We start from the raw sequence: 17,590 nt of genomic DNA, 5'->3' as shown, positions 1-17,590 counted from the left end.
GCTCTGATTGCTGGGGAGGCTACAAGGTGATCAGGTTGTCCCACGGGGGGCTCACAGTCTTCATCCCCATTTTCCAGATGAGGGAACTGAGGCCCAGAAAAGTGAAGCGACTTGCCCAAAGTCACACAGTTAACAGTTGGAGTCGGGATTTGAACCCACGACCTCTGACTCCAAAGCCCGGGCTCTTTCCACTGAGCCACGCTGCTTCTCTAAGCTGTGTGAATGTGTGGCTCTGTGTGTGTGTAGCTGTGTTAGCGTGCACAGCTGTGTGAATGTGTTGCCAACTTGTACTTCCCAAGCGCTTAGCACACTGCTCTGCACACAGTAACTGCTCAATAAGTACGATTGAACGAATGAATGTGGGTATAGCATCCGTGTCTGCGCATGCGCGCTGTAGGGCCGCAGCGACCGCCGCCCCCGGCGACATGGCACGGCCCCGCCCCCACTGTTCTAAACCCCGCCCCCTCCGGCAGAAGCCCCGCCCACAGCCCCGACCCCTGTCGGCGATTGGCCGAGCTTCCGCGGGGGGCTCCCCTTAGCCCCGCCCCCCGCTGGCGATTGGCCGAGCGCCGGCTTGGGCTCTCCCGGCCCCGCCCCTTCCTCCTAAGCCCCGCCCCCTGCGCGCCGGCCCCGCCACCCGCCGGAGACTGGCTGGACGTCTGCGGGGGCTCCCCTTAAGCCCCGCCCCCTTATCTCCGCCTCCGCCGGCGGTTGGCTGAGTGCCGGCTCTCCCGGCCCCGCCCCCTGCGCCCCGGCCCCGCCCCCCGTCGGCGATTGGCTGAGCGCCGGCGGGGGCTCTCCTTAGCCCCGCCCCTTTACTACCGCCTCCGCCTGCGATTGGCAGAGCGCCGGCGGCGGCTCTCCTGGCCCCGCCCCTCAACCCCAAGCCCCGTCCCCCCGCCCCAAGCCCCGCCCCCCTCCGGCGATTGGCCGAGGGTCGGCGGGGGGCTCCCCTGAGCCCCGCCCCCTCCGCCCTAAGCCCCGCCCCAACGTCGGCTCCACCCCCAGCCCCGCCCCCAGCCCCCCCCCGTCGGCGATTGGCCGAGCGTCTTTGGGGGCTCCCCTTAGCCCCGCCCCTTTCCCCGCGCCTCGGCCGGCGATTGGCAGAGCGCGGGCGGGGGCTCCCCGGGGCCCCGCCCTTCGGCCCCGTCCCCGCCCCCCTCCGGCGATTGGCCCCGCCCCTCCGCCCTAAGCCCCGCCCCAACCTCGGCCCCGCCCCCGCCCCCCTCCTCCCCTTTCCCCCCCACCTTGGCCGGCGATTGGCCGAGCGTCGGCGGCCGCTCTCCCGGCCCCGCCCCCCGGCGGCCCGGCCCCGCCCCCCTCCGGCGATTGGCCGAGCGTCTTTGGGGGCTCCCGTCGGCTTCCCCCCTTTTCCCCCGCCCCCCCGCCCCCCCACCGGCTATTGGCCGAGCGTCTTTGGGGGGGGGGGGGGCTCCCCTCGGCCCCGCCCCCCGCGGCCCGGTCCCGCCCCCCGCCGGCGATTGGTCGAGCGTCTGGACGGGCTCCCCTCGGCCCCGCCCCCCGCCGGCGATTGGCCGAGCGTCTTTGGGGGGGGGGCGCCCCTCGGCCCCGCCCCTTTCCCCCCGCCTCGGTCCCGCCCCCCCGCGTCCCGGCCCCGCCCCCCGCCGGCGATTGGCCGAGCGTCTTAGGGGAGGAGGGGGCTCCCCTAGGCCCCGCCCCCCGCCGGCGATTGGCCGGGCGTCTATGGGGGGGGGGCGCCCCTCGGCCCCGCCCCTTTTCCCCCCGCCTCGGCCGGCGGCTCCCCATCGGCCCCGCCCCCCCGCCGGCGATTGGCCGAGCGTCGGGGGGGGCTCCCCTCGGCCCCGCCCCCCGCCGGCGATTGGCCGAGCGTCTTTGGGGGCGCCCCGAAGCCCCGCCCCTTCCCCCCCGCCTCGGCCGGCGGCTCCCCTCGGCCCCGCCCCCTACGGCCCGGCCCCGCCTCCCGCTCGGCGATTGGCCGAGCGTCTTGGGGGCTCCCCTCAGCCCCGCCCCTTTCCCCCCGCCTCGGCCGGCGATTGGCCGAGCGTGTTCGGGGGCTCCCGCGGGCCCCGCCCCCTTCGCCCAGCCCCGACGCCCGGGCCGGCGCGCTGCCACACCCGAGCCGGGCTCCGGGCGCCCCGACGGGCACCGCCACGGGCACCGGCACGGGCACCGCCGGACAAACCGCCACAGCGCCGCCTCGTCCCGCCTTCCCCCGGGGGGCACCGCCGGGGGAGCGTCCCCGCCCCCGCCCCCCGCTGCTCCCGACGCCTCTTCCCGGGCATCCCCGGCGGGCACCCCCGGCGGGCACCGGCGGGCATCCCCGGCGGGCACCGGCGGCGGGGGCCACGATGCGGTCCGTGCGGAAGCGGTGGACGGTGTGCACCATCAGCATCCTCCTCATCGTCTACAAGACAAAAGAAATGGCCCGACCCGAGGACCGCCAGGACGCGCCGCTCGCAGGGTAATCGGGGGGCACCGAGGGCGGGGGCGGGGGGGGGGGGGCGTCCATCATCATGGCATTTGCTCAGCGCCTAATCAATCAATCGTATGTATTGAGCGCTTACCGCTCTACTAAGCGCTTGGGAGGTCCAAGTTGGCAACATAGAGAGGCGGTCCGCACTACGTGCTAAGCGCCGGGGGGGGGGGGGGGGAGATTCGTTCATTCATCATCATCGTCATCAATCGTATTTATTGAGCGCTTACTATGTGCAGAGCACTGGACTAAGCGCTTGGGAAGGACAAGTTGGTAATGTTCGATCGCATTTATTGAGCGCCTGCCCTGTGGGCAGGGCGCCGGACTGAGCGCTTGGGAGGTCCAAGGCGGCAACGTCTAGAGACGGTGGTGGTGGTGGCGTTTGTTAATCAGTCAATCAATCAATCGTATTTATTGGGCGCTTACTGTGTGCAGGGCACTGGACTGAGCGCTTGGGAAGTACGGGTTGGCGACGTCTAGAGACGGTGATGATGGTGGTGGTGGCATTTGTTAATCAGTCAATCAATCATATTTATTGAGTGCTTACTGTGTGCAGGGCACTGGACTGAGCGCTTGGGAAGTCCAAGTTGGCAACGTCTAGAGACGGTGATGGTGGTGGCATTTGTTAATCAGTCAATCAATCATATTTATTGAGTGCTTACTGTGGGCAGGGCACTGGACTGAGCGCTTGGGAAGTACGGTTTGGCGACGTATAGAGACGGTGATGATGGTGGTGGTGGCATTTGTTAATCAGTCAATCAATCATATTTATTGAGTGCTTACTGTGTGCAGGGCACTGGACTGAGCGCTTGGGAAGTCCAAGTTGGCAACGTCTAGAGACGGTGATGGTGGTGGCATTTGTTAATCAGTCAATCAATCATATTTATTGAGTGCTTACTGTGGGCAGGGCACTGGACTGAGCGCTTGGGAAGTCCAGGTTGGCAACATCTAGAGACGGTGATGGTGATGATGGTGGCATTTGTTAGTCAGTCAATCGTATTTATTGAGCTCTCACTGTGTGCAGGGCACTGGACTGAGCGCTTGGGAAGTACAAGTTGGCAACGTCTAGAGACAGTGATGATGATGGGGATGGCAGCATTTGTTAATCAGTCAATCAATCAACCGTATTTATTGGGCGCTTACTGTGTGCAGGGCACTGGACTGAGCGCTTGGGAAGTCCAAGTTGGCAACGTCTAGAGACGGTGATGGTGATGATGGTGGCATTTGTTAATCAGTCAATCAATCATATTTATTGAGCGCTTACTGTGTAAAGGGCACTGGACTGAGCGCTTGGGAAGTCCAAGTTGGCAACATCTAGAGACGGGGATGGTGATGGTGATGATGATGGCATTTGTTAGTCAATCAATCGTATTTATTGAGCTCTCACTGTGTGCAGGGCACTGGACTGAGCGCTTGGGAAGTACAGGTTGGCATCGTCTAGAGACGGTGATGATGATGATGATGGTGATGGCAGCATTTGTTAATCAGTCAATCAATCAATCATATTTATTGGGCGCTTACTGTGTGCAGGGCACCGTACTAAGCGCTTGGGAAGTCCAAGTCGGCAACATCTAGAGACGGGGATGGTGATGATGATGGCATTTGTTAGTCAATCAATCGTATTTATTGAACTCTCACTGTGTGCAGGGCACCGTACTAAGCGCTTGGGAAGTCCAAGTCGGCAACATCTAGAGACGGTGAAGGTGATGATGGTGGCATTTGTTAGTCAGTCAATCGTATTTATTGAGCACTCACTGTGTGCAGGGCACTGGACTAAGCGCTTGGGAAGTACAGGTTGGCAACGTATAGAGACGGTGATGGTGATGATGATGATGATGATGGCAGCATTTGTTAATCAGTCAATCAATCGTATTTATTGAGCGCTTACTGTGTGCAGGGCACCGTACTAAGCGCTTGGGAAGTACAAGTTGGCAACGTCTAGAGACGGTGATGGTGATGATGATGATGATGGCATCTGTTAATCAGTCAGTCAGTCATATTTATTGAACACTCACTGTGTGCAGGGCACTGGACTGAGCGCTTGGGAAGTCCAAGTTGGCAGCGTATAGAGATGGTGATGTTGATGATGATGATGGCATCTGTTAGTCAGTCAATCATATTTATTGAGCTCTCACTATGTGCAGGGCACTGGACTGAGCGCTTGGGAAGTACAAGTTGGCAACTTCTAGAGACGGTGATGGTGATGATGATGATGGCATCTGTTAATCAGTCAATCAATCGTATTTATTGAGAGCTCCCTGTGTGCAGGGCACTGGACTGAGCGCTTGGGAAGTACAAGTTGGCAACGTATAGAGACGGTGATGGTGATGATGATGATGGCATCTGTTAATCAGTCAATCAGTCGTATTTATTGAGCTCTCACTGTGTGCAGGGCACCAGACTGAGCGCTTGGGAAGTACAAGTTGGCAACGTATAGAGACGGTGATGGTGATGATGATGATGATGGCGGCATTTGTTAATCAGTCAGTCAATCAATCGTATTTATTGAGCACTTACTGTGTGCAGGGCACTGGACTGAACGCTTGGGAAGTACAAGTTGTCAACGTCTAGAGACAGTGATGATGATGATGGTGGCATTTGTTAATCAATCAATCAATCGTATTTATTGGGCGCTTACTGTGTGCAGGGCACTGGACTGAGCGCTTGGGAAGTACAAGTTGGCAACGTATAGAGACGGTGATGGTGATGATGATGATGATGGCGGCATTTGTTAATCAGTCAATCAATCAATCGTATTTATTGGGCGCTTACTGTGTGCAGGGCACTGGACTGAGCGCTTGGGAAGTCCAAGTCGGCAACATCTAGAGACGGTGAAGGTGATGATGATGATGGTGGCATTTGTTAATCAGTCAATCAATCAATCATACTTATTGGGCGCTTACTGTGTGCAGGGCACCGTACTAAGCGCTTGGGAAGTACAAGTTGGCAACGTATAGACGGTGATAGTGATGATGATGATGGTGGCATTTGTTAATCAGTCAATCAATCGTATTTATTGGGCGCTTACTGTGTGCAGGGAACTGGACTAAGTGCTTGGGAAGTACAAGTTGGCAACATCTAGAGACGGTGATGGTGATGATGATGATGATGGCATTTGTTAATCAGCCAGTCAATCGTATTTATTGAGCACTTACTGTGTGCAGGGCACTGGACTGAACGCTTGGGAAGTCCAAGTCGGCAACATCTAGGGACGGTGATGGTGATGATGATGGCATTTGTTAGTCAGTCAGTCGTATTTATTGAGCGCTTACTGTGTGCAGGGCACTGGACTGAACGCTTGGGAAGTCCAAGTCGGCAACATCTAGGGACGGTGATGGTGATGATGAGGATGGTGGCATTTGCTAATCAATCAATCAATCGTATTTATTGAGCACTTACTCTGTGCAGAGCACTGGACTAAGCGCTTGGAAAGGACAAGTTGGCAACGTATAGAGACGGTGAAGGTGATGATGATGATGGTGGCATTTGTTAATCAATCAGTCGTATTTATTGAGCGCTTACTGTGTGCAGAGCACTGTACTAAGCGCTTGGGAAGTACAAGTTGGCAACATGCAGAGACAGTCCCTACCCAACAGTGGGCTCACAGTCGAGAAGGGGGAGACAGAGAACAAAGCAAAACATATTAACAAAATAAAATAAAGACAATAGATATGTACAAAGCTTTGCAAAGATGTGTTAAGCGCTTACTATGTGCAAAGCACTGTTCTAAGCGCTGGGGAGAATCCCGGCTCCACCACTTCTCAGCTGTGTGACTCTGGGCAAGTCACTTCACCTTCTCTGGGCCTCAGTTCCCTCGTCTGTAAAATGGGGATGAAGACTGTGAGCCCCCCCGTGGGACACCCTGATCACCTTGTAACCTCCCCAGCGCTTAGAACAGTGCTTGGCACGTAGTAAGCGCTTAATAAACGCCATCATTATGGGGCTCACAGTTTTCATCCCCATTTTCCAGACGAGGGAACTGAGGCTCAGAGAAGTGAAGTGGCTTGCCCAGGGTCACACAGCAGACATGTGGGGGAGTCGGGATTAGAACCCATGACCTCTGACTCCCAAGTCCGGGCTCTTGCCACCGAGCCACGCTGCTTCTCTAATAGTGGGCTCGCAGTCTAGAAGGGGGAGACAGGCAACAAAACAAAACGTATTAACCAAGTAAAATAAATAGAATAAATATGTACAAATAAAATAAGTAAATTTATTTTACTTTTATTTTAAATAATAAATTTATTATTTAATACGTACAAACGTCTATACGGGTGCTGTGGGAAGGGGAAGGAGGGGGCTCAGTCTGGGGTGACCTTGGGTCACCCAGGTGATCAGGTTGTCCCACGTGGGGCTCCCAGCCTTCATCCCCATTTTCCAGATGAGGCCCAGAGAAGTGAAGTGACTTTCCCAAGGTCACACAGCAGACAAGTGGCGGAGCCGGGATTCATTCATTCATTCATCCCCTTCTAGACTGTAAGCCCGCCGTCGGGTAGGGACCGTCTCTATATGTTGCCAGCTTGTACTTCCCAAGCGCTTAGTCCAGTGCTCTGCACACAATAAGCGCTCAATAAATACGATGGAATGTGAATTCATTCATTCATACTTATTGAGTGCAATTCAGCAATTAAGAGAGATGATCCCTGTCCAACCACGGGCTCACAGTCTAGAAGGGGAGACAATAACGACGGCATTTGTTAAACGCTTACCATGTGCTAAGCACTGTTGTAAGCGCTGGGGGAGATACAAGGTAATTCGTTTTCTCCACGTGGGGCTCACGCTTTTAATCCCCATTTTCCAGATGAGGGAACTGAGGCCCAGAGAAGTGAAGTGACTTGCCCAAGGTCACACAGCAGACAAGTGGGGGAGCCGGGATCCATTCATTCATTCATTCAGTCAGTCATTCAATCATATTTATTGAGCGCTTACTGTGTGCAGAGCACTGTACTAAGCGCTTGGGAAGTACAAGTTGGCAACATAAGAGACCCCCAGATGAGGGGACTGAGGCCCAGAGAAGTGAAGTGACTTGCCCAAGGTCACACAGCAGACAAGTGGGGGAGCCAGGATCCATTCATTCATTCAGTCAGTCATTCAATCGTATTTATTGAGCGCTTACTGTGTGCAGAGCACTGTACTAAGCGCTTGGGAAGGACAAGTTGGCAATATATAGAGACCCCAGATGAGGGAACTGAGGCCCAGAGAAGTGAAATGGCTTACCCAAGGTCACCCAGCTGAGCGTTCACTGGGCAGAGCGCCAGACTAAGCATTTGGTGAATAAAATTCAGCAATAAAGAGAGACAATCCCTGTCCAACCACGGGCTCACAGTCTAGAAGGGGAGACAATAACGACGGCACTTGTTAAACGCTTACCGTGTGCTAAGCACTGTGCTAAAGCACTGGGGGAGATACAAGGTAATTAGTTTTCTCCACGTGGGGCTCACACTTTTAATCCCCATTTTCCAGATGAGGGAACTGAGGCCCAGAGAAGCCAAGTGGCTCACCCAAGGTCACCCAGCTGAGAAGCAGCGTGGCTCAGTGGAAAGAGCATGGGCTTTGGAGTCAATCAATCAATCAATCAATCAATCAATCAATCGTATTTATTGAGCGCTTACTATGTGCAGAGCACTGTACTAAGCGCTTGGGAAGTACAAATTGGCATCACATAGAGACAGTCCCTACCCAACAGTGGGCTCACAGTCTAAAAGGGGGAGACAGAGAACAGAACCAAACATACCAACAAAATAAAATAAGTAGGATAGAAATGTACAAGTAAAATAAATAAATAAATAAATAAATAAATAAATAAATAAATAGAGTAATAAATATGTACAACCATATATACATATATACAGGTGCTGTGGGGAAGGGAAGGAGGTAAGACGGGGGGATGGAGAGGGGGACGAGGGGGAGAGGAAAGAAGGGGCTCAGTCTGGAGTCAGAAGTCCTGGGTTCAAATCCCGGCTCCGCCAATTGTCAGCTGTGTGACTTTGGGCAAGTCACTTCACTTCTCTGGGCCTCAGTTCCCTCATCTGTAAAATGGGGATGAAGACTGTGAGCCCCCCCGTGGGACAACCTGATCACCTTGTAACCTCCCCGGCGCTTAGAACAGTGCTTTGCACATAGCAAGCGCTTAATAAATGCCATTATTATTATAAGTGGCTGAGGCGGAATTCGAACCCATGACCTCTGACTCCCAAGCCTGCGCTCTTTCCACTGAGTCACGCTGCTTCTCTATCCCTCCCCAGGCAGACTCCTCCCCAATTTGGTGGTCCGGGGGATGCCCAGGAGTGCCCCCGAGGGTTGGCAGAGGACTGGGGGGGAGGGTCTCCCCAATTCCGAGGGGTCTCTGTCCCCCCGATCGGGCTGGAAGGACGCGGCCGGTCCCGGAGCCCCTTCCCCTTGCGATATTCCTTAATATCATCATCAATCGTATTTATTGAGCGCTTACCGTGTGCAGAGCACTGTACTAAGCGCTTGGGAAGTACAAGTTGGCAACATACAGAGACAGTCCCTACCCAACAGTGGGCTCACAGTCTAAAAGGGGGAGACAGAGAACAAAACCAAACATACTAACAAAATGAAATAAATAGAATAGATATGTACAAGGAAAAGAAATAAATAAAGAAATAGAGTAATAAATATGTGCAAACATATATACATATATACAGGTGCTGTGGGGAAGGGAAGGAGGTAAGATGGGGGGGGATGGAGAGGGGGACGAGGGGGAGTACTACTATTCATTCATTCATTTATTGAGCGCTTACCGTGTGCAGAGCACTGTACTAAGCGCTTGGGAAGTACAAGTTGGCAACATATAGAGACAGTCCCTACCCAACAGTGGGCTCACAGTCTAAAAGGGGGAGACAGAGAACAAAACCAAACATACTAACAAAATAAAATAAATGGAATAGATATGTACAAGAAAAATAAATAGAGTAATAAGTATGTACAAACATACATACAAATATACAGGTGCTTTGGGGAAGGGAAGGAGGTAAGATGGGGGGGATGGAGAGGGGGGCGAGGGGGAGTACTACTATTCATTCATTCATTCATTTATTGAGCGCTTACCGTGTGCAGAGCACTGTACTAAGCGCTTGGGAAGTACAAGTTGGCAACATATAGAGACGGTCCCTACCCAACAGTGGGCTCACAGTCTAGAAGGGGGTATTAGAAGGAAATACTACTACTACTACTACTAGTAATGGTAATTGTTAAGTGCTTACTAGGTGCCCGGCACTTTTAGACTGTGAGCCCACTGTTGGATAGGGACTGTCTCTATATGTTGCCAACTTGTACTTCCCAAGCGCTTAGTACAGTGCTCTGTGCACAGTAAGCGCTCAATAAATATGATTGATTCTAAGCGCTGAGGTGGGATACAAGCAGCGTGGCCCAGTGGAAAGAGCCCGGGCTTTGGAGTCAGAGGTCATGAGTTCAAATGCCGACTCCGCCAATTGTCAGCTGTGTGACTTGGGGCAAGTCACTTCACTTCTCTGGGCCTCAGTTCTGTCATCTGTACAATGGTGATTAAGACTGTGAGCCTCCCGTGGGACAACCGGATCACCTTGTATCCTCCCCAGCGCTTAGAACAGTCCTTTGCACATTGGAAGCACTTAATAAATGCAGTTTTGTTATATAAGGTCATCAGGTTGTCCCCCTCGGGGCTCCCAGTCTTCATCCCCGTTTTATAAAATGAGGGAACTGAGGCCCAGAGAAGTGAAGTGACTTGCCCCGAGTCACCCAGCTGACAAGCGGCGGAGGCGGGATTAGAACCCATGACTTCTGGCTCCCAAGCCCGGGCTCTTTCCATTGAGCCACGCTGCTTCTCGTAGGGGTTGAAACTGACCCATCCCTCCACCAACCCTCCCACCCCCCTGGGGGGCCGGGAGGAAGAAGAGGAGAGGGGTCTCTGCCCCCCTAATAATAAATAATAATAATAATAATAATAATAATGGTATTTGTTAAGCGCTTACTATGTGCCTAGCACTGTTCTAAGCGCTGGGGGAGATCCAAGGTCATCAGGTTGTCCCACTTGAGGCTCACAGTCTTCATCACCATTTTCCAGATGAGGTCACTGAGGCCCAGAGAAGTGACGTGACTTACCCAAAGTCACACAGCTGACAAGTGACGAACTGTACCTCCCAAGTGCTTAGTACAGTGCTCTGCACTCAGGAAGCGCTTAATGAGCACGATTGAATGAGAAGGGACGGAAGGCGGGATTAGAACCCACGGCCGGCCTCCGACCCCCAAGCCCGGGCTCTTTCCACTGAGCCACGCTGCTTCTCTAATAACAAAAATTATGGCGTTTGCTAAGCATTTGCTCTGTGCCAGTCATCATCAGTCGTATTTATTGAGCGCTTACTATGTGCAGAGCACTGTACTAAGCGCTTAGCACTGTACTAAGTCACTGTACTGAGCGCTGGAGTGTATGCGAGTCAATCGGGTTGGACGCCGTCCCTGTCCCACGTGGGGCTCTGAGTTTCAACCCCCATGTTTCAGATGAGGGAACCGAGGCTCAGAGAAGTGAAGTGACTTGTCCAAGGTCACGCAGCAGACGGGTGGCGGAGGCGGAATTAGAACCCAGGTCCTTCTGATTCCAAACAAAAGCCGCCCTCCCCAGGACTCCTGGCACTTGGGAGTTTCATTCATTCATTCATTCAATCGTATTTATTGAGCGCTTACTGTGTGCAGAGCACTGTACTAAGCGCTTGGGAAGTACAAGGTGGTTGGGAGAAGCTATTGTAACTTTTGTTCGCCCCGTGGTTGGCATTCAATCAATTGTATTTATTGAGCGCTTAATGTGTGCATTCGATGGGTTTCCAGAGGATGCCAAGCTTAGCGCTTAGAACAGTGCTTTGCACATAGTAAGTGCTTAATAAATGCCGTCATCATCATTATTATTATTTTTAGCCGGGGCCTCTTGAAGCACTGTCCGCCCCGCTCCCCTCTTCCTGGCTCCGTCAAGGGATGGGTCTTTTCCTTGTTCTATTGTTCTCTCCCAACAGCTTAGTACAGTGCTTTGCACATAGTGAGCGCTCAATAAATACGAAAGAAGGGGTGAACGAATGAGGGAACTTGAACGCGGTGTGCGGGACTTTTTGCGTAAGGGTCAGTCCGAGGGGAAAATCGGGGACCCAGGGATTAAGCAGATAATAATAATAATGATAATAATGATGACGTTTGCTAAGCGCTTACTATGTGCGAAGCACTGTTGTAAGCGCCAGGGGGGATACGAGGTGACCATGTTGTCCCACGGGGGGGCTCCCACTCTTCATCCCCATTTTCCAGATGAGGGAACTGAGGCCCAGAGAAGTGAGGTGACTTGCCCAAGGTCACACAGCAGACATGTGGCGGAGGCGGCATTAGAACTCATGACCTCCGGCTCCCAAGCCCGGGCTCCTGCCACTGAGCCACGAGATCTTTATATCTGCATTTATATTCATTCATTTGTTCAATCATATTTATTGAGCGCTTACTGCGTGCAGAGCACTATACTAAGCGCATCTATATCTATTTCTAGGCTATAAGCCTGTTGTTGGGTAGGGAGCGTCTCTATATGTTACCGATTTGTACTTTCCAAGCGCTTAGTCCAGTGCTCTGCACACAGTAAGCGCTCAGTAAATACGATTGAGTGAATACCTATATCTATATATTCAGTCATTCATTCAGTTGACTACCTAGATCTATATATTCAGTCACTCATTCAATCAATCGTATTTATTGAGCGCTTCCTGTGTGCAGAGCACTATACTAAGCGCATCTATATCTATTTCTAGGCTATAAGCCTGTTGGGTAGGGACCGTCTCTATATGTTACCGATTTGTACTTCCCAAGCGCTTAGTCCAGTGCTCTGCACACAGTAAGCGCTCAATAAGTACGATTGAATGAATACCTATATCTACATATTCAGTCATTCATTCAATTGAATACCTAGATCTATATATTCAGTCATTCATTCAATCAATCATATTTATTGAGCGCTTCCTGTGTGCAGAGCACTATACTAAGCGCATCTGTATCTATTTCTAGACTATAAGCCTGTTGTTGGGTAGGTGCCGTCTCTATATGTTACCGATTTGTACTTCCCAAGCACTTAGTCCATTGCTCTGCACACAGTAAGCGCTCAATAAGTACGATTGAGTGAATACCTATATCTATATATTCAGTCATTCATTCAGTTGAATACCTATGTCTATATATTCAGTCATTCATTCAATCAATTGTATTTATTGAGCGCTTACTGTGTGCAGAGTGCTATACTATGCACATCTATATCTATTTCTAGGCTATAAGCCCGTTGTTAGACTTATATGGCTCTATATGTTACCGATTTGTACTTCCCAAGCTCTTAGTCCAGTCCAGAGGAAAAGAAGGGGCCTTTAAAACAGTACTTGGCACATAGTAATAATAATAATAATAATAATAATAATAATAATAATAATAATAATAATAATAATGTTGGTATTTGTTAAGCGCTTACTATGTGCCAAGCACTGTTCTAAGTGCTGGGGGGAGACAAGGTAATCAAGGTTGTCCCATGTGGGGCTCACAGCCTTCATCCCCCTTTTACAGATGAGGAAACTGAGGCATAGAGAAGTTAAGCAACTTGCCCAAGGTCACACAGCTGACAAGTGGAGGAGATGGGATAAGCACTTAAATACCATTATTATTATTATTATTATTATCATTATTATTATTAGTAGTAGTAGTAGTATGAGACTGTGAGCCCCACGTGGGACAGGGACTGGTTCCAACCCGATTGGCTTGTCTCATTAATTCATTAATTCATATAATCATGTTAATTGAGCGCTTCCTGTGTGCAGAGCACTGTACTGAGCGCTGGCAAAGGACAAGTTGGCAACATATAGAGACGGTCCCTACCCGACAACGGGCTCACAGGCCGTTGTTCATTCATTCATTCATTCATTCATTCATTCAATTGTATTTATTGAGCCCTTCCTGTGTGCAGAGCACTGTACTGAGCGCTTGCGAAGGACAAGTTGGCAACATATAGAGACGGTCCCTACCCGACAACGGGCTCACAGGCCGTTGTCCATTCATTCATTCACTCAATCGTATTTATTGAGCGCTTCCTGTGAGACGGTGATGATGATGATGGTGGCATTTGTTAATCAATCAATCAGTCGTATTTATTGAATGCTTACTGTGTGCAGAGCACTGTACTAAGCGCTTGGGAAGTACAAGTTGGCAACATCTAGAGACGGTCCCTACCCAACAGTGGGCTCACAGTCTAGAAGGGGGAGACAGAGAACAAAACAAAACATGAGGACAGGGGTCAAGTCGTCAGAACACCTTGTTAACCTCCCCAGCGCTTAGAACAATCAATCAATCAATCAATCAATCGTATTTATTGAGCGCTTACTGTGTGCAGAGCACTGTACTAAGCGCTTGGGAAGTACAAGTTGGCAACATCTAGAGACGGTCCCTACCCAACAGTGGGCTCACAGTCTAGAAGGGGGAGACACAACAAAACCAAACATACTAACAAAATAAAATAAATAGAATAGGTACAAGGAGAAGCAGCGTGGGTCATTGGAAAGAGCCCGGGCTTTGTAGTCAGAGGTCATGGGTTCAAATCCCAGCCCTGCCAATTGTCAGCTGTGTGACTTTGGGCAAGTCACTTAACTTCTCTGGGCCTCAGTTCCCTCGTCTGTAAAATGGGGATGAAGACTGTGAGCCCCAAGTGGGACACCCTGATCACCTTGTATCCTCCCCAGCGCTTAGAACAGTGCTTTGCACATAGTAAGCGCTTACCAAATGCCATTATTATTATTATTATAATAAATAAATAAATAGAGTAATAAATATGCACAGACATATATACATATATACAGGTGCTGTGGGGAAGGGAAGGAGGTAAGATGGGGGGATGGGGAGGGGGACTAAGTGCTTTGCACATAGTAAGTGCTTAATAAATGCTCAAGGGCTTAGTACAGTGCTCTGCACACAGTAAGCGCTCAATAAATACGATTGATTGATATTATTCAACAGAATTAATCGTATTTATTGAGCGTTTGTGTGCCCAGCACTGTACTAAGCGCTTGGAAAGCCCAACTCGGCAGCAGATAGAGACAGGCCCTACCCAACTTCTAGGCTCACAGTCTTGAAGTCTTCGCCCCGGCGCTCAGTACAGTGGCTGGCCCGTAGTGAGCGTGCAACAAATACCATAAAGAGGGTGGACCCTGGGCAGGAATACGATTGATTGATTAATTGATTGATTGATTCTCTCAGCCCTGCTGAGAGCTCACCTCCTCCAGGAGGCCTTCCCAGACTGAGCCCCTTCCTTCCTCTCCCCCTCGTCCCCCTCTCCAACCCCCCCATCTTACCTCCTTCCCTTCCCCACAGCACCTGTATACATGTATATATGTTTGTACATATTTATTACTCTATTTATTTATTGATTTATTTTACTTGTACCTATCTATTCTATTTATTTTATTTTGTTAGTATGTTTGGTTTTGTTCTCCGTCTCCCCCTTTTAGACTGTGAGCCCACTGTTGGGTAGGGACTGTCTCTCTATGTTGCCAATTTGTGCTTCCCAAGCGCTTAGTACAGTGCTCTGCACACAGTAAGCGCTCAATAAATACAATTGATTGATATTATTCAACAGAATTAATCGTATTTATTGAGCGTTTGTGTGCCCAGCAGTGTACTAAGCGCTTGGAAAGCCCATCTGGGCAGCAGATAGAGACAGGCCCTACCCAACTTCTAGGCTCACGGTCTAGAAGTGTCCACCCCGGCGCTCAGTACAGTGCCTGGCCTGTAGTGAGCGCGCAACAAATACCATAAAGAGAGTGGACTCTGGGCAGGTAGGGAAAGGTCGAATACGATTGATTGATTAATTGATTGATTGATTCTCTCAGCCCTGCTGAGAGCTCACCTCCTCCAGGAGGCCTTCCCAGGCTGAGCCCCTTCCTTCCTCTCCCCCTCGTCCCCCTCTCCATCCCCCCATCTTACCTCCTTCCCTTCCCCACAGCACCTGTGTATATGTTTGTACATATTTATTACTCTATTTATTGATTGATTTATTTTACTTGTACCTATCTATTCTATTTATTTTATTTTGTCAGTATGTTTGGTTTTGTTCTCCGTCTCCCCCTTTTAGACTGTGAGCCCACTGTTGGGTAGGGACTGTCTCTCTATGTTGCCAACTTGTACTTCCCAAGCGCTTAGTACAGTGCTCTGCACACAGTAAGCGCTCAATAAATACGATTGATGATGATGATGATTGATGATGAACGAGGATAATAATTGTTCTTCCCACGGGCAATAACCAGGACGGCGTCCCGGCCTCGGGGCGCGTCCGCGGTTGTGAACGTGTGTCAGCCAAGGGCGCGTTGTGCAGTGTGTGGGCGCCTCCCCCTGTTGGGGTGCTTGGGTGGGTTGTGAGTGTGGAACAGTGTGTGTGTGTGTGTGTGTATAACGTGTACTTCCTGAGCGCTTAGTACAGTGCTCTGCACACAGTAAGCGCTCAATAAAGGCGATTGAATGAATGAGTGTGTGTGTGTAACTTGTACTTCCCGAGCGCTTAGTACAGTGCTCTGCACACAGTAAGCGCTCAATAAATACGATTGAATGAATGAGTGTGTGTGTGTGTGTGTGTGTGAGTGTGTGTGTCCGGGTTCTGGATTTAAGCGGGTCACAATGCGGTTGTGTAGACGAGTCTATGGGAGAAGAGACCAGGTCTGCGTGTTTGTCTGGGAGACCCGGAGGGGGACAAGGGGTGTTGTGCTCGGGCCTATTGGCCCGGTGTGTATCCGCCTTTGTGTGTGTGTCTTTGTGTGTGTGTGTGTGTGTGTGTGTCAAGGCGCCCGCGTGTGTTGGTCAGAGTGCTGGCCCGTGGGTGGGGGAGTGTCTGAGAATCTGCCAGGGGGAGTGTGGGCATCCTTCGAGTGTGTATCCGTGTTTGTATTTGTGTGTGTGTGTGTTTGTGTGGGGGGGGAGTAGCCTTCGAGTGTCTATGCGTGTTTGTATTTGGGTGTATGTCTGGGTATCCTTCGAGTGTGTGTCCGTGGATGTATTTGTGTTTGGGGGGGGGAGGGGGTATCCTTTGAGTGTGTATCTGTGTTTGCATTTGTGTGTATGTGTGTGGGGGGGCGTATCCTTAGTGTGTATCCGTGTTTGTATCTGTGTGTGGGGGGGCGTGTCCTTAGAGTGTGTATCCGTGTTTGTATCTGTGTGTGGGGGGGGGGGGGGGCGTATCCTTAGAGTGTGTATCTGTGTTTGTATCTGTGTGTGTGGGGGGGAGTATCCTTAGAGTGTGTATCTGTGTTTGTATTTGTGTGTGGGGGGGAGGCGTATCCTTAGAGTGTGTATCCGTGTTTGTATTTGTGTGTGCGTGGGGGGAGGCGTATCCTTAGAGTGTGTATCCGTGTTTGTGTCTGTGTGTGGGGGGGGGAGGCGTATCCTTAGAGTGTGTATCCGTGTTTGTATCTGTGTGTGGGGGAGGGAGTGTCCTTGGAATGTGTATCCGTGTTTGTATCTGTGTGTGTGGGGGGGGAGGGAGTATCCTTAGAGTGTGTATCCGTGTTTGTATCTGTGTGTGTGGGTGGGGGGGGGCGTATCCTTAGAGTGTGTATCCGTGTTTGTATCTGTGTGTGTGTGGGTGGGGGGGGGGGCGTATCCTTAGAGTGTGTATCCGTGTTTGTATCTGTGTGTGTGTATCCTTAAAGTGTGTATCCGTGTTTGTATTTGTGTGTGTTTATCCTTAGAATGTGTATCCGTGTTTATATCTATGTGTGTGCGTATCCTTAGAATGTGTTTCCGTATTTGTATCTGTGTGTGTGTGTGTGTGTGTGTGTGTATCCTTAGAATGTGTTTCCGTGTATGTATTTGTGTGTATGGGGGGTGGGGTGGGGTATCCTTCGAGTGTGTATTCGTGTTTGTATTTGTGTGTGTGTGTGTACTTAGAGTGTGTATCCGTGTTTGTATTTGTGTGTGGGGGGGGGTATCCTTTGAGTGTGTATCCGTGTTTGCATTTGTGTGTGTATGGGGGTATCCTTCGAGTGGGTATCCGTGTTTGCATTTGTGTGTGTATGTGGGTATCCTTCGAGTGTGTATCCGTGTTTGCATTTGTGTGTGTATGTGGGTATCCTTCGAGTGTGTATCCGAGTTTGT

The 17,590-nt window shown here is 51.2% G+C and overlaps 1 protein-coding gene across 1 annotated transcript in view; it reads left to right on the top strand.

Moving 5' to 3' along the window:
* Window positions 1–2,165: 2,165 nt before the first annotated feature.
* ST8SIA4 (ST8 alpha-N-acetyl-neuraminide alpha-2,8-sialyltransferase 4) overlaps window positions 2,166–17,590 on the top strand; it is a 170,699-nt gene continuing 155,274 nt past the window's right edge. The window contains exon 1 of the mRNA XM_038765804.1: window positions 2,166–2,443. Coding sequence (XP_038621732.1) covers window positions 2,331–2,443 — 113 coding nt within the window. The 5' untranslated portion in view covers window positions 2,166–2,330. The remainder of the gene's footprint in view (window positions 2,444–17,590) is intronic.

The sequence above is a fragment of the Tachyglossus aculeatus genome, chromosome 23 (genome assembly GCF_015852505.1).
Source record: "Tachyglossus aculeatus isolate mTacAcu1 chromosome 23, mTacAcu1.pri, whole genome shotgun sequence".
Lineage (NCBI taxonomy): Eukaryota > Metazoa > Chordata > Mammalia > Monotremata > Tachyglossidae > Tachyglossus > Tachyglossus aculeatus.
This window is presented reverse-complemented; position numbering and strand designations above follow the sequence as displayed.